The sequence below is a fragment of the Apteryx mantelli genome, chromosome 6 (assembly GCF_036417845.1).
Source record: "Apteryx mantelli isolate bAptMan1 chromosome 6, bAptMan1.hap1, whole genome shotgun sequence".
Classification (NCBI taxonomy): Eukaryota; Metazoa; Chordata; class Aves; order Apterygiformes; family Apterygidae; genus Apteryx; species Apteryx mantelli.
In genome coordinates, this window is record NC_089983.1 from 9,071,341 (window position 1) to 9,095,097 (window position 23,757).

A 23,757-nucleotide genomic window follows, 5' to 3' on the forward strand; every position below is an offset into this window, starting at 1 on the left:
GAGTTATAGCTGGGATCGCTTGTAGAGTACTGTAATTACACTAGCTAAGGATGAGTGAGTGGTGTGGAGCCACTGCCAAGCCATTAAGGGCAACACTCCTTTCAGGAGCACGAGGAGAACGCTTCCAAAAACCCAGGGGAAGCCTCTTTCTGTGTTAGGGCTACATGCTGCCAAAACAAGACTCCCCAAGGCAGAAGGGTTAACTAATTCAGACATGTGGGTGAGTTCCCATTAAGGAACTCAATACTAAAACTCACAACCTATGTCCTCACCAAATATTCTCTGTTTATCACAAATAGGTGCTCCTTGCAGGGTTGAGATTTCTACTGGAGAAAGGAAGGACAAAAGGAAGAAAGGACGGACGGAAGGAAGGACAGCATTAGGACCAGATTCTCAGCTGTGACTGCAGTCAGTGGCACCATGATGATTTAAACCATTGTCCAAACCTAGTTCTGAAAACCAGAAAAGGGATTTATTTGGTAGACAGTTAAAAAATGTAGAAGTCAAACTTAGTCTACAAAACTGACTGTTTCTCCCTCTTTAAGCTTTTTAGTTTTTTTTTTTTTTTTTAATATATATAAGAGGGATTCATGACATCTACAAGCAAGATGGGCAGCACAGCAGAAAACTGGGCTTTACTCCTCCAAAACCATGAACTTGTCAGAGCAGAGATAAAACAGGCTACAAAGGCTGCCTGTATAGAAACTTTACAGCAAGACTGAGAAGCTGTTCAAGTCAAAATTAAGGCAAGGAGAAGAAACAGAATGCGATTTAAATGCCAAGGTGTTAATACAGGACTGAGAGGATCCAAGCGAATGCCCAGACCCGCCTGTTTTATTGTCCTTCATGGGGTGAATCACTTCCTTCTCCGCATCACTACGTTCTCATGTGTCAAGCAGCAAAGCGCTCTGCCTCCACTGATGAAATGCAATAAATAAGAGGAAGGCATTACGTTTCAATTTTATCTGTGACTTAGCATGAACCAAGACTGCCTGAGCATCTCTGGCCCGGGTTACAGAGGCTGGGAGAGGTAGCTGTGTCCTCTCACCAGGCTAATGTGTCCTCAGCTGCTTCAGGGCTCTGGCAATTTGTACAACTTTAAGTTCTGTCTCCAAGAAACTATGCTCAAAATCATAGGCAGGCTAGTCAAACTAAAATTGTAGATGTCAGATGTTATTCTATTCACATAGTAAATGCCAAACATATCTACAAATTCTGCTGTAAACCAACATTAACCAGCTTCATTATGCTGGAAGTAAAAAAAGAAAAGACAGTTCTTCTCTAAAACTGTTTCCTCAGTTTATTACTAAAAGCCATCAAAAATGAAGTTACTTAGAATTATTACTAACTGCTATAAGAAAAATCAAGACAACATGAAAAGCTTGGCTTGACTGCAGTCAATGGAAAAAAAAACAAATGCCAAAAATCTGAAGTTCCAAATCTTTTGACCTCAGCAGAGTTAAATTTTCAGGAAAAAATAAACCAAACCTGTAAGTGGTGAAACATTTTCATCCTTAATAAACCAAGTAAGAGTCTTAAACCAGATGGATCATCTTTGCTGTGAAGTCTTTCAGGCTCATCCACCTGAGTAAGCTTTGCTGCTGCCTCGCAGGCAGACATCTGTGAATTTTGAGGCAACAGTAACAAACACAAAAGGCACAGAATATCCACAATATGCCCAAACCTGGTTTACTGCCTCTTCCTACTATTAAATGTAATTCTTACATATTTTTCAAGAGGGATTTCAGCTCATGGGTTCATATGCTCAAAGATACTGTAAAGAATCAAAAGCAGCTGTTGTTTTTCTGCAACAAGCAGTATAAGTACTTTGGAAGTTATAAAGGACTTACTTTTTGGTGATCGATAGGCTAATATCCCAATACTGTTAGCTCAGTGCTTCACAGCAGTAAAACAAGAAAGCCCATCAAATCTGTTAACACATTCCTAAAGTCCTAAAGCAGAGAGGTACTCTCTAAACAGAGGAAAAGAAATCATATAATGACTAGAATCCTTATGGTCTCCTCAGATGAGGAAATTCAGTGGGTTCATTGATTAAAGGGTGGTGCATGCTGCTAAACAGTTCTCATGAGCTCAAAGAAAGCCTGAATTCTTCCAGTGCTAAGAGGCAGCGCAAAATTTGCTGCCGCAAGACCTTGCCTGTATGAGAAGGGAGGCTATGCACAATCCAGACTCAACAGAAGGCCACGGGCTCACGAAGTAATAACTTATCTATATGTTCGACTGATTAATAATAAATTATGTAGGACGTAATTTGCAAGTGACATGGCAGATGTTTTACTATTGAAATAAAACTCTTTCCAGACACCAGGAAAAAGATTTTGGCTTTATAGATTTTGTTACTGAATATTCAACACTACTGACAAAGTAGCGTTTCAGATCTTTTCCTCCTAATTCTGCCAACACAGGGCTGGAATCCATCGAAAAGAACTGCTCCCTGCCAACACTTCATCTGGCCGCTGTAATCAATCCACTTCTCTCCCCATTTTTTTTGCTGAAATGAATGCGAGGCTAAACAAAGTCATATTTAAAGTTAGCACCAGCATCTTCCTTGATGAGAGATCCTAGAAGCATTTCTGTTTATTGCCGATCTTTTATGCCATGTTCAACAGGTCATCAAATGAAGTTTCAGACTATTTTGACAAGTATTCAGTGCGCTGTCCTCACTTGACTGACTTGTAGGCAAACTTGGGTTTGTAGCTAAGAAGCAGCAAGATACTCTCAGAGACGTCATCCCTTCATTCTGGGTCACGTAAGCCATCAGCCGCTATACCCAAAAGTGCTGGCACAGGCTCGCGCTCTGGATGTGGAGGTGTGCGAAAGAGGAATCACTACCTTTAATCAAGAAACGACCAGCACCCATACGGACCCTAAGCAAGGCGGAAGAGGTTGCTTGACTTAATTTTTTGACGTGTTCCTAGCAGAATTCTTCTGCACTGCTTCTGCATGACAGGTGCGCCTGCATCTGGAGCTCCTCTAGTCATTTTGGAAAAGCAAGCTGCTACGTCTCAACAAATTACAAAATAAACTGGGCCAAGGCAGAAATTCAAGCAAGCAAGCAGAGCTGTCAGTCATAAATTTAAGGTCACTGGCAAGCACAGAGCAGGAAACAGGCTGATAATGCAGCAAGCCAGATCCCGTTACTCTCTGCACAATTAACAAAATACCAGGCTACTTCCATCACCTTGGAGCTAGATATTATCTTACATCCTTCCAGTAACAGCAAGCTTGCATTTTGTTTTATCTCCATTCATTTATGCACGACTACATTAGGCTACGTTAACCCAACGCGTCACTAACAGCTCGCTATCCCTGTCCACACCGCGACCCGCCTTTGTTCTTGCGTGCTGTAAACAGGAACGAACGGCAGGTAATCCGCATTCAAACTTCATTACCTCCCTTGGTCTTGCAGGAGCAGGTAGTTTCTTTTCATGTGGCACGCTGAAATAGAGGCAGGGCAGCGAGCCGGTGGTATTTTGCAGAACAGCTGCTACATAAGCAATGCAAAACTAAAGACCAGTTCTGAGGAGCTGGGCATGTTTCAATTGCTTTTTACTTGAAAGAGGAACTGAAGGTACCCAGCATTTTGCACACTTAGATACATAGTATAACCTATTAGCGTTTTCCAATCTAGCCCTAAGCGTCCAACTCTAACTGGATCCTCCTGCCCTGCCAGTAATCTAATAAAGGTGCTTTACCAATACTCCAGAGATTGCAAAATAATGCTTTGACTGTCTACCTTCTCCATTAGGCTGGCTTGGTAGAAAAGCATGAGTTTATTATTTAAACATTTTCAGCTTTGTTATAGCATTATATTATTGGTCAGGATTTGGGGAACAAACACTAAAAATGATACAAGAACATGCCCACTTTTTCATTTCTTAAGAATTTAGCTAAAACATCAGAGCATCTAACGGTTGGGAATTTTCACCGTGGGTCGTCAAGACGGAGCCTGGCATTCAATCAAGCAAAAGACAAGAAAGGCACATGTTGAGGAGGAAAGGCAGAGATACCCAAAGGGCTCAGGGCTCCAATTTCTGAGCAGAAACGATGGTGAGAAGGCAGCCTTAGTAAGAAGAGTAACATTAAGAGGGTTGTTCTCCGCCTGTAACAACAGAAGGGCCAAAGAGAAACCCTGCCCTGTCAAGCCTATCAAAAGACGTGTAAAAGACAATTTAGTGAGAAGACTCTCCAATAAAATCTGGTAGAAGAGACTGCAGAACCTCCTGCATCAAACAGAAAGAAGGACCACGAGGTCTAGTTAGATCTACTATTCCCCCACGGCAATTCTTGCTGTCTCTGCTGTGGAGGAAGAGTACCACCAGCTCTGGAAAAGGCAGGAGCATCTCCTCTGCTTCTGGTAACACGAAACCTGGGAGAAGCATTGCAAAGAGGAACCAGCCACACTCCAACACAGTACCTACAGAAATGGCTAAAACGAGGGTTTTCCCCCTCTACTTTGCTGCTAACACGACAATATAAGCCACTTTTGCATGCTCCATTTCTTCCCCCACCACGGCCACGTGTAGTTAGACAGACAGGGTGCAGAGGGATATGATAGGGACACTGGAGAAGTTTATCAAAGGATTAAAGTACTTGTTTCTCCTACGGTGTATGGCTGTGATGGCAAATGGTTGGCAAGGGCGACAAGCCTGGCACAGAGAACTGGGCTAAAAATAAGGCACTAAAGAATGAAATGAGCTATGTCACTTTTTAAATATACCTTTGGGGGAAGGCGCTAGGGGGAAAAAAAAAAGTTTGCCAGGAGAAACCTTTTAGAGTGCACTGTCCAAACCCAAACCAATCCCCCGAGAAACAAACACTCACACAGAAACAGGATATGAACTTGTGTAATACACTGCTGGTATTTAACTTTTAACATACCCATATGCTCTTGATTATGCTGCAAAACAAAAACATTTCAACTGTTTCCAGTTTCTTCAAGGAATTTACCCAAAGGAACACAGCTATTTCACATAATTCTTAATTATCTCAAAAATAAATATCTTGTTTAGAGCTATTTCTAGCATTTTTTTTTAACCATGTATTTATAATTTCTGTTCTGAAATGTACAATGAAAAGATGCAGCATCTGTGGACTATTAATTTTCTTTTTTTTTAATAAATGATAAATGTTTTTGAAAGGTCTTTTACCAAATCTTGGAGCGTTGCAGTGAGTACTGTGCTAACAAACTGTTTTGCACCCAAAGTTGTCAGCAGTCGCTATAGTCCAGTGGATATTTCTCCTTCTCGGACAGATTTCTCTCAAGAGATTTAACTGATAACTAAGTAATAGCGAGTAGAAACCCCAGTGAAGAACGACCACATGAAAGCTTTCGTTGCCAGCCACACAAACCCCATTAACTCAGCATTGGAAGAAACGTTCTCGCAGGTCATTCAGTCTCCATTTACGAGGCAGCAAACCAACCCAGATGCCCGGGTTAATGAACTAAAGGCAAGTTAACGCACTAACCTGTGCGTTCCCTACTGTGGTCACGGTACCTCCGCTCTTGGGTTCTGACACGAACAACAAAGCAGGAAAGCGGGAAGCCTTTCAGGTAGGATATCGGGAACACTAGGCAATGCAAAGCCATTTCAAGCTTCAGTTCCTCCTCATATCAACACATAAGCCCTAAATGAGGGTTGTAAATGCAGTCAGGTGTTTAAAACAACATGTTTAAAAACTTATTTCACTGCTATTAGAGGTCATGCCACACTAAGGTGTAATCTAAAACCTGATCACTCCTTCATCCTTCAGCAGTTGCCCTCCACCTGATGACACCAGCTGAAAGCACTGAGTGAGACCAAGGACTGAACTTCACACATTGCCAAGAACAACCTTCTCGAAAAGGGTGGTTAGTCTTGCCTTGTAAGCACAGGATGAACTATTCGAGGTGGGGGGGAAAAGGGAGTAAAAGAGATTATTGACCCTTTTCTGGCCAATCCCTCTTAGCTTGGGATGGCCAAAACAGTGGATGGAGCTTTCTGCACCACCGATAGAGCAGGGACAGACAGTGGTCTCCGATGCTTCCTGCAGCAGATGGAGAAAGTCCGTCAGCGGAGGAATGGGAACCTATTCAAAATGGGAAGATAAGCTGAACAGCAATTTCAGAAACGATAAACCAGTTTGTGCTTAGCAGGCCTACTTGTAAGCTTTAAGGCTGAGAGATCAGACACTAAAACTGAACAGTAACGGTCAGCAAGGAAAACTGTTGACACCCTGCACCTCTCGGAAACAAGTGTTAGCCAACTCAAACACGTACTTCCAGCATAACTTACCAAACTGCTTAGAGCAAAACCACTGTCCCTTTGCAGAACTACTCTTCAGAGCAGAACTGCATTTTAATCCCCGGAACTAAGCAACTATGTCCTTGGGCTTTACAGAAAGCCAAAGATAAAAGCAAAAAAAAAAAAAAAAAACCAAAAACCAAAAAACCCCCCCAGAATCTAAATAGTTTGGAGGCAGGGGAAAAAATGAAAGGTATTTATTAGAAACCTCATGCAGATGCTTCATTTGTTTCCAACACAAATGTTAGCTAGTGACTCAGATGAATGGCTATAGTTCACGTTACTCTCTTTTTTTCAACAAGGTAGAGCAACATTTACCTGAAGACGATAATCTGTAAAGGAACCTGTGCTGGCCATCAGTCGCTTCCAGATACCCTTTATGCTATTGTGAAGTTCTGGGTTGTTCTGCAGAAGCGGTAAGGGAAGACAGCTGATCTCTGCTGAGCAGGAAGAATCACTGCAAGAATTAAGCAAGCTAAGCTGTATTCTTCTCCAATTATCATAGCCTTTATAGAGTTACGATACTCAATGTAGAAGAAAGCAATTTCCATTCTAGTTCAACTTTCAAAGCAAAGATCTCCAAGTCCTGAGGTCTCCATAGAGACAAATTTCCTTGCTGGGTCTCAAAGCCATCAGCAGGTTGGGTTTCCATACAAGATCTCCTCCAAAGAGGAAACAAAAACCCATCTGTTAAATTTGGGGGGGGGGGGGGGGGGGGGTACTACAAAGTTACTTTCCATATGAAAATTCTAATCTCCAAATAATAAACATAATTTTAACAGTATAAACTATCATACTGAGCACAAAGAACGTGTGAAGACAGTCTTGCTCACAAAATGCTTCTGATACTAAAACAGTAAGAAAAAAGAGCAGGTATGAGAGAGAAAGAGAGGTTATTGTATGAACAATTAAGTGATTTCATGTAAAGCAGAAGATCTGAGGAAAAAATACAGATAATGAAAATTTTTTTCAAACATCCAAGTTTTAATGCTAGTTTTTGTGGTTCTGGTTGTTTGCTTAAAGGTTCCAAAACACCTGCCACACGTCATCATTGAGCTTTTCATTCAGATGCATCAAATAGAGTTTCAAACAGACCAAACTTCTCTTATATTAAGCTATATTAACACAAGAAAACTAACTTCAAAGTGGTCAATGAAATCAAGAAAAATACAAATCTGAAAATACTATTTCGTTTCAAATGCATTTCTTCAATTACATCCGAAAATGGATTTTCAAGGTAGACTTAAATCTAAATGTTATTGAGCCCTTATTATGTATAAGCACAGGGATAAAAAGCCAGACAGATGAGAGTACAGCTGGCCGTGGCATTATTTAAGAAGAGATCAAATTTAAAATGATGCACAGGCAGCAAGCTCTGAGACTTTTTAACTGTCTGAAGGCACCATCAATCCAAGGACAAAATTAGTCCGAACTTCAGCAGAGACGGAAGATCCTAAGTCCTCCAGCTTCCTGTATTTAGCATTTTGTCTGCTAGGCAGACAGTAATATCTATCAGCATAAGCACAAAAGCAAAAACACAGGACTCCTGGTCTGTGTGTCATATTGGTTTACAATGTTTGATAAAAAATGAGGTGAGACAGAAGAACCTGTTGCCATTTTGCGAATGTACTTCACAAACGGGTCTTGGAAGTTTCTGATGCAAAAAAAACCAGCAAGGACATGATCCCTTTGGGTGACAGAGACTTTTTATAATTTCAAGTTGCTGCTGATTCTTGGCAGCTCCAGAACTAAGGAGCTTATGCTGGACAATGACAGCTTTTGAGGCAGAAGAACAATTTGGGGGAAAAGTCAACTTTCTATATTCTCAAGGGGATGCCTTAAGATATCCCACAGATGTTTCTATCTGTTTTTTTCACCTATGACTGCTATTTACAGGCAGGCCGCTTGCTGGCAACTTTCTCTTTTAGCGGCTCACTTATTTTCAGAAGATATCAGTGATGCCCTCTCCTGAATCTGGCCCGTGTAGTGGCATGTTGTTAGGTGCTGCTGGCTCTAGTCCAGTTGCCCAAGGAAGGGTTTGAGAAGTTAAGATTATTCTATATAATCCTAAAGGGTTTGCTATTTAAGGACTCAAAATACTGCATATAATTATGAAAGGATACAAAAACTCTTTAGGGAAACCTGAGGTCTACAAATGTTTCTAATTATCAATGGAATTTCTAATGGAATTAGATTAGGCTCTCACTTGTAAAGACAAGAAAACAGTCCTCAAGTAATTCATGGAAAACGTTCATCCCAGAAGACTCATTAGAACAACCTCCGAAGACTGTGAGCAATTGAAAGGATAGACTTTTTTTAGTTTAGTTTTCTAAGGAACTGAGGCTATGTAGGGCAATTAAAATCCTAAGAGGAAACCTAACAGGCAGCTTCAGACTCCATAAAGACATGAACATTATAAATCCATCTCCACAGAAATACTGAAGAAAGACTCACACATTTTCTTTACTACCAAGGGAAGTTTTGAATAAAAAAAAAAAAGTGGTAATGTATTTTCATGTGTTAAAAAAAAGAAAAAAAGATTCAATAGCTGTCACAGCAGCATGCAAGTAATGCGAGGAAAAATCTGCCCTAGCACCTCTCCTGCCTGATAGCTTCCTGCCTCATACATCCCTTAATCGATCTCTGACTCTGTGTGATTTATCTGAGGGTGCAGTTCAGGGAAACACACCATGAGCTGTGGTGAAATGAGACTGGCAATACTGTCCTTGGAGTCTGCTGGAGGAGCTGGAGTGGGGAAGGGGCAAGAGAGGGGGATGCAATCAATGAAACGAGGAGACTTTGCAAATCTCTGGAGCGACTCTCCCTTCTGATAGCTCACCTGCGGCTGATGAAAAGCGGGTCTCTTCTGGAACGCAAGCTGGTTTTCGAGATCCCTTCTCCCTTTCTCAACACAAGACACGAGAACATCTTCATGAATGAGAACATATTCATGGTTTGCAACCAAACATCTTGGTGGCACGGGCTAGTGGTCCAATCGCACTGGCAAAGAGACTTTTGCTAATGTGCTAGTACAGTTATGAACAGGAACCAGAATGGCATGATTGGGGCTGGACTGAAACAGCGCTGCGACTGTAGGGCTGATATATTAAAGAAAAAAGACAGCTGTAAGAATATCATGAATTGTCCAGAGTCAAGTTTAACTGCGTTGTTATATACATATTCAACCCTTCTCCCAAATTTTCCCCTTAGTATTCCTACAAATGTACAACAACCCTCCTTAGCGTAAAAACACAATATTGTCTACTAACAAAATCGTAACAGTACATAAAGCTACGTGAGAACAGATGGAATGAGAAATATAGTCAGTGACAACCAACTGCTGAAATGCTACAGCTCTAGTTAAAAACTGTGCTAAACCTGAACCAGAACCAAACTCCTACGCACAAACCAGTGCAAAAGAATTCATCATTACAGTATCAAAATAACAGCTACAAGCCTTGCTACTGGTCTAGCTGTGGGAAAGGCAGGAAAACAATTAAAACTCCCTTCACTGACAGTAGCAGAAGATGATTAGAAAAATAAAAAGAAAATCCCAGACCCCTTTTGCACAGAGGTCTTGTTCTTCATGTTCTTGAAAACCTGGCAGACAACTGGGAAATAAAGCAAAGCAGGTAGTGATCAGCATCACAGGCCTCTGGAGTGCATGTTGGAAGCAGCACGCTGATCCCTCCACATCCAGGATCAGCTGGATGTTTCCAGCCACGATAGCACCGAGTCTGACAGCCTTCCTCCAAGAGCGACTGTCACCGCTCTGGCTGGGGAAGCAAAGACAGAGCCCCAGAAACGTGCCGTTAATGATCATCTCTGGACGTGCTTGCCAGCTCTCTGGAGGCAGCGGACAGGGACATGATGCTCCTGTTGTTCAGCAATTCCTGTATTTTATAATCAGAAACATATGACACTGCTTTCCAAGGAAGCTTTAAATAAAATCAGGGCTCATTTCAATCAAGCAGAAAAATTCTTATTTAAGATAGAACTTTGGCAAATGCAAACTTATTCCGGCCAGATTTCTTAGCTTTGGCATTTCAGGGCTGTTTGTAAAAGAAGTCGCACGAAAGAAGACATGTTATATTTTCACAACGGAGAAAGAAAAAAAATCTCACAGAGAGCTATCTATTTTACCCCTTAAGAATGACACAGCAGGAAACATTTCCATGCACTGAATACTGATGGATGAGTTTCAATGGGAAGATGCAAAGCTTGAAAAAGAAAATAACGCAGGGTGATTATGTTGCTCAGCTTCTTCTATAAAACTACTCAAAACTGACACGTGGATGAACAAGTAAATGAGTGTTTGCTAATCTGCAAGATAACAAAAATTGCCTTAGCCTTTTAAATTACACCAGATACAACAGGAGAATATAGTTAAAATAGGACACAGCATTAGCATTCATGCTATGGCAGGGATAGATTTGGAAGAAAGCAAAGGAGTATTTTAGAAAACCTTTTCCTATTTAAGCCACATGAACAGTGCAATGAATCATCTTCTTGTGTAGTGCACATACAGCTTTAAAATGTCTTAGTAGGAAATATAAGGGCTAGGGTAGTTTTTAAGGAAACCAGCCAACTGGAATGTACTGATGTAACATCTCCAAACAGTTATGATCTACGTATGTGTGGAAAGTATTTTTTAGATTTCAACTGACAAATAGTAGGTACAATATCCAAAGCACCTCTGGCTAAGAAATACAAAAGTCTGAACTACTAAGCTGATTTGGTTTTGTATTATCAAGGCCTATTACTGTTCTTGCAATATTTAGTCTCTCTGGCTACCACAGAAAGCAAATCAATGGAGTTATTTGTTCGCTGTACACAACAAAAAGTCACATTTAAAAATTAAGTGCTAAAAAATGCAGGAAGTCATCAAAATTTATATATTTACTGCCGCTGTTTAGAAATCCATGGAATAGATCCTACTGCCCATCAACAGCTCTGGCTATGCCCATAATTACTGACAGACAGACCTCTCTGGTAAATCAAAGGCAATCCTGGCTAGTTAGCTAGTAAGCTGGTCTTCAAAATCAACAAGAAAACTCATACTACCAAATTTATGGGATTATATCAGAAGCAATTGCAAGTTAAACAAAGGCAGAGGAAATAAAAGAGTGAATGGGAACTGCAGGTTTTCCTAAATGCTTTATTAAACGCTGAAAGCCTCAGTCAACAAGCTTGCAAGAAGATGCGAGTTTAAAAAACTGGCTGAGTGTGGAAGTGGAGAGCCAGGTCTACAGAAATACAGTGAGGAAAGAGGATGCCGGCAACACGCCAGAGGACAAAGCCGGCATCCAGAGGGACCCCGGCCACCTGGGGAAATGGCCGACAACGGCCTCACGAGGTTCAGCAAGAGCAAAGGCAAAGTCCTGCCCCGGGACAGACCCAACCCCTGCGAGGGGACAGCCCAGGACAGCCTGGATGGGGAGCAGATGCAACGGGGCTTCCTGGTAGGGAGGAGAAGGCTTTGGGGGGACCTAAGAGCAGCCCCCCAGCATCAGTGAAGAGGTTACCAAGAGGACGGAGCCAGACTCGTTAAGGACAGACATGAGATTGTAGTCACAACCTGAAAGCGGGAAGGCTCTGACTGGATAGGCAGACCAGGTTTACCACGAAGGTCATTAAGCACTGGAACATCCAGCATCACCCGATGACAATCTAGAAGATAAACTCATGACTGGCAAAACTGAAGCCTGACAAAACTCATTGCAATGACAACGAAACCACCTGAGCAGCAGCACTTAATGCAGACAAATAAAAGTGTCCTATCTCTGAAAAATTAATCTAGGTTATACAAGATAGCAGACAGCGTCCTGTATCCTGAAGTCTCTGGACACCCAAGCATTTGTGAAAATGGACATCGATGACTTTGCCCAAGTCAGTTGTACAACCTTGCAAAAAGTTTGAGATCTTGCAAAATGTGTAGGGAAGAACTGTAGAATTACTAAAGGTCTATAAACAAACTATGTATTGTAAAAATGAATCTGTTTAAAGTGACTTGATGAACATAGGCTGAAGGTACCTACAAAGGAAGAAGAGGTTCAATAACTGACAGATCCTTCTTCTAGCTGAAGGAGGCCCCCAAAGGTTTGAAGCTGAAGCTGCACTAATTCAGATCTCAAATAAGACACAATTTTTACAGCAATGTTAACTGAACAACTTGAGCTCTTGAATTTTGCATTATTTTTAAACCTTAAAACAAGACTGCTTTCCCAAAAGCTACAACTACATGCTCAGATATAAACCACAGTTCGAAGTGTAAATATTTTAAGAGGCTCCTTATGCAGGAAGAGATCATAATTGTCCCTCGCAGCCTGATGTGTGATGCAAACATGCACTGCAGAACTGTTCTCCTAGAATCAGCAGTAAGGATGTAATAGCTACGATGCGACTGTCGCTGTGACTTCTTCCACAATCTGCAAGATGGCAATCATTTTTGGTATCTTAATCCAGCCTAAGGAACTGTCCAAACTCGGTTTTGCAATTTGAACAGCCAGAGGCAGGTTTCAGATTAGCTGTTAACCTCTCCGGCAGCCACATTTAGCCTGGAACGTCAGCAAAAGGATCTCCGGCTTTGCAATGGCAGCAATGAAATTTCTCTCCAGGAGAGCCACAAGAGCACACTCAATGTACCTTTTTCTTGGCAGCTACAAGCCACATACTCCCACGCTGTCAATGACCAAAGGTCTTTCCTTAAACTATACGTTATATGCAGACATTTGCATACAGAACCATTTGTATGTAGATAATACGCAAGTATATCTACTTGCATATCTACTTATATATAGGTTGTGTGGGGGATGTGTGTGTATGTGTGCGTGCATGTATATTATACATACACTATTTCTATATTTGCATTCCACACAAAAATATCTCAGGAGAAATTCATAAAAACTCTCATCTTAATGTGCATTACATCTTAATCATAATGTGCATTACAAGTATTTTCTTAAGAGATAGGACAGGAGCACAGCAGATCTGCTTCATAATGAAATGCTTATATGCTATATACAACATCTGTACCCTAGAGAGACAAAAACTAACACAAACTACATTCATATCCTTTGAGGCTAATTGTAAAAGCAGCCATTTTTCTCCCTTGCATAATTTACTCTCCCTAGACCGCCGGCATTATCTGCTTTGTTTCAATATAATGCTTACCAGGAGAAATCCACCACTACCTGGTAAAAACTCAGCAATGCATGGCACTTTCAATGAAATACCAAACTCACTGAACTCTAAATACAGATAACCTCCAAAAACCAAAGTTAACATGGTAGAAAATAAGCTTCAGAGATGCTCAGGCTATTTAGAGTTTAATAAATTTTAAAATGTTCGTTTCTGCACAGAATATTTCTAACTTAGAAGACGGACAAAAAATATTCCTAATTTCCTTTTAAAACTTCTTTCCACAACTGTTGCTATATGAAAAAGCTTCCGTGCTACTAGTGCAGCAGTGTGTATCTTGAATGTTCACCTCTCTTTTTTTGAGGAGGGTGTGTTTTTAAAAGCAGTTAACATTCTTCTTTTGTTAGGATTCCAAAGATTTTGGAACGAAGCTGGAAGATGCAGGACAGGGATTTCTTAGTGTTTCATTCTTTGGGAACAAGACATTACTGCCAGGCTAGTATGACGCATAACAAAATTTATTAGCAGCACTGGTAAGCCTCACCAATCATAGTCTCAGAGCATCTGACACCATACTTGGCTAGTACTATTCTTTGCCAAAATGATATAATAAAACCATAAAGAAAACTTCTTATAGGGTAGGTCCCAGCTAAATTTTTCCCTCCTTAGGCTAACAGTCTCATCCCAGCTCTGCAGACACTGAGAAGTATCACGCTAGCTACAAGATCTTATCGAAACAAAAAATACCTGGAAAGATAACCTTGCAATCCTTATGCTTCCTCTTGAAAAAATTAGGTAAATTAGGGGCACTGGCTGACTTTGCATTTTCAACGAACTCCTCAAACCAACATTCACCTGGAAACTTTCTTTAGTCTTTAAGGCTAGCTTCAACAAAACCACGACAACTGTAATGTTCATATGCTTTTGGTAGGCATCCATATAATAGGATGTGATGCAACTTTAGAGATCCATGTAAAGTTACTACTTCTGTTCATCTCTACGTCCACATTCAATCTCAGCCGAGAGGCACACTTCCAGATTTCTTTATTACTTAGGCCACTACTGATTTCCATATTGCTCTGTCCCATCCATAATACACACGGAACAAACAGGATCAATAAACAATATTGTAGAGAATGGAAAGCTTTCACTCCTGGCTTTCAAATGTGCCCAAATTTCTTCCAGCTTAATAAAAGCATGCACCATATAAGACTTGTGAAGAAAAAAGTAGCATTTTGAAAGAGATAGAGAAGGATGAGATCTTTTTGCAGGCCTTTAAGGTAAAGGCTATTTCATGCAGCTGTGCCAAAACAATCCCCTATCATTTGCTTCAAACAACATATACAGCTTTAGGGAAAATCTCGGAGAGAAGCAGCAAAAGACTAGCTATTCTGCAAATACGGTTATATTATGATCAACAATTCTAGCGAATGGCGCATAACACTACTGTGCTAGGTTTATCTTCCCAGATAAAGCATATTTTGTTTGAATAACTGGTTGCTGATATACTAAGTCACTCTCCTGCCTAAAGTACCAGCTCAAACACCATAAAAGCATCGACTTAGAACCACAGAGCACAGTATGTATATTTGTTTGGGAACAGGACGCTTTAAATAAACCACTGACTCACCTTGTCACGCAAATGGTGCTCTGCAGCCTCAATATTCAAAGGATCGTCAAAATTCAAAAGATCCTGGAAGAGAACCAGAGAAAATTATAGGGTTTTTTTCCTCCTCCTGCTCACTGCACTGTACAGAAAACCCAAAGCATTTATGAATAATACAAGTAAACAAAGCAAAGCAAACCAGTACGTGTAGCTCCATTTTCTCACTACCTTCATAGATATTCCTGCCAAAGGTAAATGCACATGAGCGTGGTGGTTGTAAACTGACTCACAAGTCAACTAAAGGACAACCCCATCTGTTGACATGCCCCACACTCAGCCCTATGACACTCCCCCGTGGCAGCAATGCATTTATACTTGAAAACTGAGATATTTTCAAATCAAATTTGGAGGGAACATTCACATTTTCTGGAGGCAAAAATCCTGCCAATTTTCTTTGATGTGCACCGTTAAAAAAAGTGCAGACCTACAAACTGCCTGGTGATAAGGGAGGAAGAATTTCCTTAATGCCACCTCCACACAGAAAAGTCACTTTTATTTCCTCTGTTGGGAAACTACATAATCTGGAGCCTGATAGGCAAGAAAGTTTTAGTGAAATGGGAAGAACAGGGCCTAGAGTGAAGGAAAGGGAGTGCAAAGACCCCAAGACATAAGGGCAGGTTGGGGGCAGAGAGCAGAAAGAGTCAAAATAACTCTCAGGGCTATCGTTCAACCTCAGTAAAGGTCAACTTTGGAAGAAGAAAGGGTCTAGGGTTAAAAACAAGGGGGAGCAACATGCTGATGAAAGGTGGGTCATCATTAAAAAGATGATTCATGAGGAAAACCTATTCTGCCTGCAGCACGGGTCACTTTTCCTCTGTTTAATGCTAAGTCTGCAGCAGCAGCGAAGTGCCACCGTTTCACTAAGGCCAGGGATCGAATCCACCCCATTCTCACTCACTTTCTTAAAGACCCCCCCGCCCCCCAAAAAATCTGCACGATCAGCATATCCACGTTTCTCTCCAGAAACAGTCCAACGCCAGCTTTTCAAAGCCTCGGGGTATTTTGAAGCAGCTGGGTGTGGGGGGAACCCCGGAGGCAAGGCAGGAAGCACGGCTCCTGGAGGACCCAACAAATCCCTGCGGTCTCCGACGCGTGACCGTCACTCTCGGCAGCTGCTCGCCCACGAGATGATTTGCACGCGGTTTGCCACCGAAGGGACCTCTTTGCATCGCCAGTGGAGCCCACTTGCCGGCAGTTATTTAACATGCAGCAGCAGACTTAGCTGTGAAGTGCAGTTACTCTTTGTTGAGAAGGCAAATGCTCTCCAGCCTCTCTAAATCAATCTACTAAAGAAGCCGTCAAAACAAATCCGGCCTTTTGATGCCAGGAAAGCTAGGAGGTTGCAGCCAGTCACAGGCTCGGCCTCCGCTCGAGGTTTTAGGAAAGCGCCGGGAGTCCCGGTGATAGCAGCCAGCAGGACGGTCGCTCCTCGGCCCCTGTTTCTGCAGGAGGTGGTGGAAGCAGGCCGGGGCTAACGCAGCCCCCGGCGGCGCTCCTCGGCCAAAATTATTCAAAGCCTCCCCCCTACGCACTGCAGCGGCTCGGGTGGTTCCCACCGGAGTCAAGGACAGGTCAAATCCTGGCAACGAAGCCACTCAAAGCCTTTCTTTGCTTTCTCCTGAGCTTTCGCAGCAACAGCATTGGAAGGGGACCAAAATCCCGGACTCCCTAAAAAAGGCAGCTTTTTAGTAAAGACAAGACTTGGCCTCTCTCCACTTCTGGGGCGAAAGCCACTGCTGCACGCAGCTTCCTGCCATCTCCTGCGTTTTCGAGCTGCTCCTGTAAGTGCGAGACATGGGCTTCTTGCTCCTGTGGATCTACAGAAGGGGGGAAATGGGATTCCTGAAGGAAATCCTGCCATTTCGGTGGCAGCTCAGGGTTTCCACAAACTCCGCGGGCGAATATGGAAGCCCTTGAACACGGATGTAAGCGCTCAGAAATAATAAAACTATTGCAGGGCAGTCATTAATTCCTGAGCCTCCCTTTTAAAAGCCACAATCCCAACAACTCCTTTAAGAGTAACACAAATTTTCAGTTCCTGGAAACCAGCGGAAGGAAATTCATGTGTGTGGAAGATCCCCAGTAGCTTATCATGAAAATATCCCATAATAGGTGCGTAACCAAAAGTAAAAACCGTTTATGAAAGGCATTACAGACCTTGTACAAATCTTGCGGTTATTCAAACAAAACCACAAACTGATTTTACCCAGGGACTCATACGGTACCCGCAGAAGCCAAGGGAAAGAAAGGCAACAGAGTGGGTTCACGCTAGGTGAGGCTGACACCAAACCACACAGGGAAAAGGAAAGTGGATAGGCAAAAACATTCTCTTACTTACAGTAAATAAAGAGTTTAATCCCCAGACAACATCCTGCAAAGGAAAGGCACAGTCAGCTAGGCATGCATTTCAGGTATTTCGAGCAACTTGACATCCTTATATTTCTATTAAACCAAGAAATTACTGGAAAATCATATCTAGTTTGAGGGTTATGTTTTACTAGGTTAAACTGAGATATTGAAAAGCTTCCCCATTTCATGGATGCCTGATATTTAGAAATCACCAAAACCCAAATTCTGAATATTCAAATACAAGCTCAGATTTCTTTTGTGCATGTAGGAGCCTTATTCCCATTGCTTCTTTGCCCAAGTAAAGGGATAATACCTTAGTATTTGCTGCCAATTTAAAACCGTGGCCCTTAGTTCAAAGGGTCAGTACAAAACTCAATTTAGCAATCAGTTCTTAAAAAATTAAAACTGTCTCGGGCAAATATTTGAAACTGTGTCAAACAGCAGAGAAAACAGATCTAGGTGTAATATGAGTAGAGCGATACCATCCGTATAAGAGTATATGTCTCAAATTATTCAGTTGCCTTTAAGCTTTACATAGTTGAACAGAGAGGGCTTGCAATTCCTGCCAACGGGAAGCTTCAAGAGAAAACTGTCTCCAAATATTCCCTCAAACGCAACTTGTTTTGGGGTGGGCACCTCCAAGAGTTCCCCTAGCACTGACCTAAGAGTCTACATCCCAAGTTACAGGCTTCGGAGACTAAGAAATTGCACAAGGTCCAGATGTTACAGAAAGACACTTAAAAGGATCACCAACCATCGTCTCCTAAGGGAGGTTTTTCTAACTAGAGGAAAGATCATTTTTTTAGTAGCAACATAACTACACTGCTGTAAAATCCCAGTGAAGCGTGGGCACTAGAGTGCTCCCGTCGGAGGTAATTTTGCAAGATTAGCATTGCACCACCACTGCCCTTACGACCCACTAGCACTTGACTGCCTCCAACAAAAACCACTTAATTAACTTTTTAAGGGTTGTCTTTCATCTGCATGTACAATAGGCTGTAGCTGGCAAACATGCTGCAGAATTACAGTCCAGAACATGAGAAAATCCCAAATAGGTGCAAGGAGCTCCCACCAGTGAACCAAGGTCTGTCCGTTCCCCAAACCTTCCCGAATGCCAATGCGGCATTTGCAAGGCTGCAAACCGCTTGTAACTTTTCAGCTACTAACCAGTGTAGCTAAAAACAAACAAAAAGAGCAACTCAATCGCACTCAAATCCTAAACAGTTCACCTTACCCTATGCTTCAGATGTCCTTTACACTTAACAGTGCTAAAGCCTCACGTTCCCCCGAACCTCTCCAACGGGACACTTGCAGATGGTGCCTCCAAACCACACAGATTCTGCTCCAGCCCAAGCAGCTGTGAGTGGTACCTCACACAAGCAAACGTAGTATCTCAAAATACAAACGTAAATCATACCAAATCATTTCCCCACATCATTCCACCAAAATTTGCATTTGTTGGACCACGGTTTTAAGACTTTGGGACCCTTGGCTCACTATTTAATTCAAGCTGGCTTTGCACAGGGCTCTATCAAAAAAGAAAAAAAAATCCCCAAGGCTGTAAGTTTTCAAAGCACCGTATATTTTCATAGATATTCTGGAGACCAAAAAGCGTAAGAGGATTATTAGTGTTACATGAATAATTTGTGTGTGAAATTCTTAATGTTATTTCTGATCTGTTTCCACCTATTCAAGTTTTATGATTTGCTGGATTTGTTTTACACTCTTGCACAGTTCTATAAAAAACAACGCTAAATTAATACTACAGGACAATGTTTTTCATAATGAGTTTGAGTCTAGCCTGGATTTAAATTTAGGAGATTGAGAAAAGGAGGTGGGATGGAACAGATGAGCCACAGTGAATCGAGCAGTTCAAAATATTTGAAGAACATTAGGCTGTTGTACTGCAAAAATAATCATTTTGTGTCACTGATTTCAGCAGAGCTGTTTGTTGCATGCAGATAAGCACTTTCCTCAACGCTTAATTATTTTCCTGCCTAACTAAAAGGATTTGCAAGCCACCAAAGAACAGTTATGGATAGATTTATCAGTTCAAAACCACTAAACTTCAGTTTTCTCTTAACGTAATAAAGCATTCTCCTTGGCTATGCTTATCAAAATCCTTGAAAGCAGACAAGTTAACCTTACAAATGAGAGTTTTTAAAGATTATCTTCAAACATCGGAGCGGGGCAGGTGTTGCATCATCCACAACTTTATGCTGTTCCGCTCCCAGTGACAAGGGAGGGCAGCACGGCCAGCTCAGGACAGACCCCGTGGAAAAGGCGGCAGAATTGCCCAATCGCTGTAACCGGCTCCTGATCCAGTGGTGCCCAGGTGGACCTTCTCCCCATCCCAAATATCATATCCGGCTAAAGAGCCAGAGTCCCCGTGTGCTGCAGCGCCTGGTTAAACCCTCAGCGTTCAAGCAAAAGGGGGTTTAATGAAGGAAACCCGCCCCGTTACATGGCACCGCAGCCGTTTTGAGCTCGAGCATGGTGAAGTCAACACAAGCAAGTCAGAAGATCAACAGACTGTTATAAACAAACCTTTGTAATAGCCCCTTTTCATTCGTGGGTCTTTTTCTTTTGAATTGGAGTGAAAAGTTACGTTAAACCCCTGGCCACGGATTTATTTAGCGCCTGCCAAAGGAGGAGAAAAATCTGCCATTGCAGCAGTGTTTCAAGTTCGAGAGCAGCGAAACAAAATATGAAACAGCCTTCGAAATAGCCTCTCCTGAGACTAGAGGCTCTCAAAGCATTGCGTTTACGGGACGTCCTAATTCAGTTAGGCACCAAAGCCTCCACAAGTGGCAGTTCTCACCGCTTTGCAACAGCGATGCCGCTGAAACCACATCACTGATGAGTGTTTAGCTATGCTTTCGGAGGTCTGAAAATATAACCGCTCAGCATTTCTTTTGATGAGAGAGTAAACATGCAGACTGCAAATTAAGATTTTCCTTTTATAGTCAAAGTATATTTAATACATTAATTTAAGGGGGAGGAAAGCCAGACAAAAGCTGCTAATGAGCTTCCAATCAAACAAACTTCTTTGGAGATTTAAGGGGCATTTCTGATCTAGCAGACTAACTAAACTAAAGCTCGCTGCTAAAGCACGTTAAAAATGCAAACAATTTAACCTGTTCAGATCAATGGAAGGAGAAGCAGTCATCTAGACAAACAGATGTCTCAGGCGACTTCTGAAAAACTGAAGTAGCGACTGCAATAAAACAAATGCCCTGCTTCGTACATCGCGCTTTGGAAAAGGACTTCAAACTGCACCTGAAAACTCAGCTTACTGCAAGTGGGAGCTCTGCACAGCATGGGTGGCTCTTGAGGGCAGCTCTCTCCTACCTGTCAATGGACCAGCCTGACATGGTTTTCCAGTCCCATCCACTGTCTGCCTTCTCTTACTAACACACGCAGCTTCTTTTTGTATTCATCGTAGCCTAGAAAATCAAGTGTTCTTCATCCCACCCGGACCCAAACGCTCCAGCTTGCCCCGTCAGACTTCTTTCTGCCTCCTCGACATGCCTCTGCAAACATCTCCATTTTCTTCCCTGTTGACTCAGCTGTTTGCAACCACTACTATAAAAAAACTTATCACTCATTCATGATGTTGAAAAACATGTTTTCACACCAGAGATGGTATACATTTTTTTTTTTAGCTTACTAACTAGGGATAATCAGCATTATATAAAGAAGACACAAAGAGAAAGAACAAAGAAATATCTTTAGTTTGCAGGCTGCTTCTCTGCTAAACAATCTTCTCCAAATAAAATGTTCTTTGGTAACGTTTCCTCTCCTTGCCCCACTGCTCTCAGATCATGCATATAACATTGCTAAAGTATTTTGCAAAAATCCTGTGGCAGGTGAAGCACCATCTGCACCTAGAATAAGGGGATGAGGAGAACATCATCCTCAAACAAGCAGGATGGCCATCTTAATGCTCACGTGCCTGGAATCCCCTAGCTCCTGCTTCCCACCCAAATATAAGGACAGTGACTTAGAGGACTTTGGGTAGCGGAAACGTCATGCACTGCTCCAGTTAGAAATACACACACGCACACCAAAAAAAAAAAGAGGAAGCCTGAAAACAATTTATTCTGTGCTCAAATATACTGGAGGGAAGAAAATGGGAACAATTCTAGTCTGTTCCTCTCCCAAGCAAGAGAGTTGTGAAGTGCCAAGTATGCAGGAGCACCCGTCTAAAATCTCTTACTTTTGTTACTGACTCCTTGACATTTGTCCCCCAGGTTACTTCAGAACAAGCAGATAATCTCGTATAAACTGTTCCCAGGAGAATTCTGCAATAGCTTCGTAACGAACTGCACTGCAATGATCATGAACACCAAAGCGAGAGCCCTGCGGAGACTAGTCAGCTGAACGGATTAAACTCGACGCAAACTACATATTCAGGAATCAACAATTTGGGGAAAACACGCATGATTTAATCACTTACTGATGTACTGCACTGCTCTACTGAATCATTCTTTAAAAACATGCTGGCAATAACAGTTACTGTATTAAAATCAAAGATTTAGCTTTGCCAGAAGCCACTACAGAGAGAAAGAGAAAATTTTGCACATCTTTTATGAAGCAAAGGTTATTACAGGACACTGATTCGTATAAGCATTTTCATTGGTCTTGGCATGAACAGAAGGGAAAATCAATCCCTCCAAAACTGATAAAGCAGACTTATAAAATCAAAATACAACAAAATTTACTCCTGCAGAAAAACTTTCTAAAGCTTATTATAAGAAAACTATAATAACATTAGATCTACACAGAAGACCATTTTCAGTTTCTTATAACTTCCCTTTACCAAATACTGGGTCTGAAGGTTTTTGTCTGCTGCTTATTAATTTTTTTGAGGTGGAGAAGAAAGGGAAAGCAATAGAAGCAATAACAATGGATGTTTTAACCACTTTTGAGAGCAAGGATATTGGAAAAAAAAGAGAGTTTTGCACTGCACTTTTCTCTGACCTCCTTTACAGGCTTTAGAGAAGGAGACTTGAACCTTTGAAAGGTACAGTCGTCATGGTAAAATTGTGCCTTTTGCAATAGCCACAAATACCTACCTGAACTGCAATCATGAAGGATGTTCAGAAACAACTTGGACTGGAACAACTAAAACTCCTTTGCAATTGGGTTTTCGCTGCATGTGCGCAGGCCTTCCACAGTCGCCAGCGCCCATTAATCACGCAGCTCCCTGCAGGGCCACGGGCAGCGGTCCAGCCCTGCACAGCGGGGGCAAAAGCAAGTTTCCTTGTGCAAACCGCTCTGCTTCACGCATTGGGACAGTTGGTGAGTCAGTGTTGTCCTTCCAAGCAGCAGTGCAATCTTGAAGCGAAGCCCCCACCTGGTCCCACTTTCTGTGCATTGGCTCAGTTCACACAGCAGTTCTGGTGTGTGTGAAATAAACTTTCAGATAAAATTAGACCAGAAGTTCCCTATTTATCTCCCTTTTCCAGCTGCTTCCCTAGAACTATCTTCTGCAATGCTGAAACCCCCTGCAGTCTCCCAGAAAATATAACAAGGTACAACGTGAGCCCTGAGGAAGCAACACTACTAGCAACGCTGTGCTGCAAGAAGGTCCAAGCTTCTCCAGCACCAGAAGCACCTGGTGGCAGCATCAGGCTGTGGCTGATCTCGTGATTGCCATGAAGCACAAGAGGATCAGAGAACAACATCACGCTAAAAGAAGGAGGTGGTCCATGCTCTCAAGCCTCCAGACAGCTGCACTTTGGGAAGGGTTTGACCCCCCCCCCCCCTTACAGAGGACTTGCACACAACGAAGCTTGTTGCTCACTGGGATATCCATGTCCTGGCATCATGCAGGAGAATCAGGAGAAGAGCATGCCCTGGGCATACTCCTCCTTGGATCCTGCAGAAAACTCCTCCAAGGACACATTCAGGGGCACCCTGTCAGCCTGCTCCTCATCCCAGCTAGCATCAGCAACCCCTGCACTGCTCCCACTTTTGTCTCCGCAAGCACACCACATTTCTGTATGTGGCTTCAGGGCGGGCAGGGAGCAAGAAAATCTTTTGGCAGAATTAGGGTAGAAAGATCTGCAAGGATATACATGCAGAAAGATATGTGCATTTATCTTTCTACCCTAATTCTACCAAAAGGTAGAATGGTCACTGCTAGGGCTGTTGCATCTTTAAAAGCAATTCCTCCTGGCCCCGAACCACAAGAGAAAACTTTTGAAAGAAACTCACTGTGTCAGAGTGCCTGCCTGCACGAGTCCCTCGTTCAGTCCCAGCTAACCAGCAAGCTGGGTACGCAGTGTGCCA

General features: G+C 42.3%; 1 protein-coding gene across 3 annotated transcripts in view; it reads right to left on the reverse strand.

The window, feature by feature from the left end:
- Positions 1 to 23,757, reverse strand: part of UBE2F (ubiquitin conjugating enzyme E2 F (putative)) — an 85,533-nt gene that overhangs the window by 15,118 nt on the left and 46,658 nt on the right. Inside the window, exons 8-9 of one of the 3 annotated variants that reach the window (XM_067298719.1) lie at positions 17,450 to 17,482; positions 15,076 to 15,138 (exon numbers count right to left, since the gene is read on the reverse strand). The exons of 1 other annotated variant lie outside the window; for it this stretch is intronic. In XM_067298719.1, coding sequence (XP_067154820.1) covers positions 15,076 to 15,138; positions 17,450 to 17,482 — 96 coding nt within the window. The remainder of the gene's footprint in view (positions 1 to 15,075; positions 15,139 to 17,449; positions 17,483 to 23,757) is intronic. One more of the 3 variants, XM_067298720.1, reaches the window with a different exon arrangement.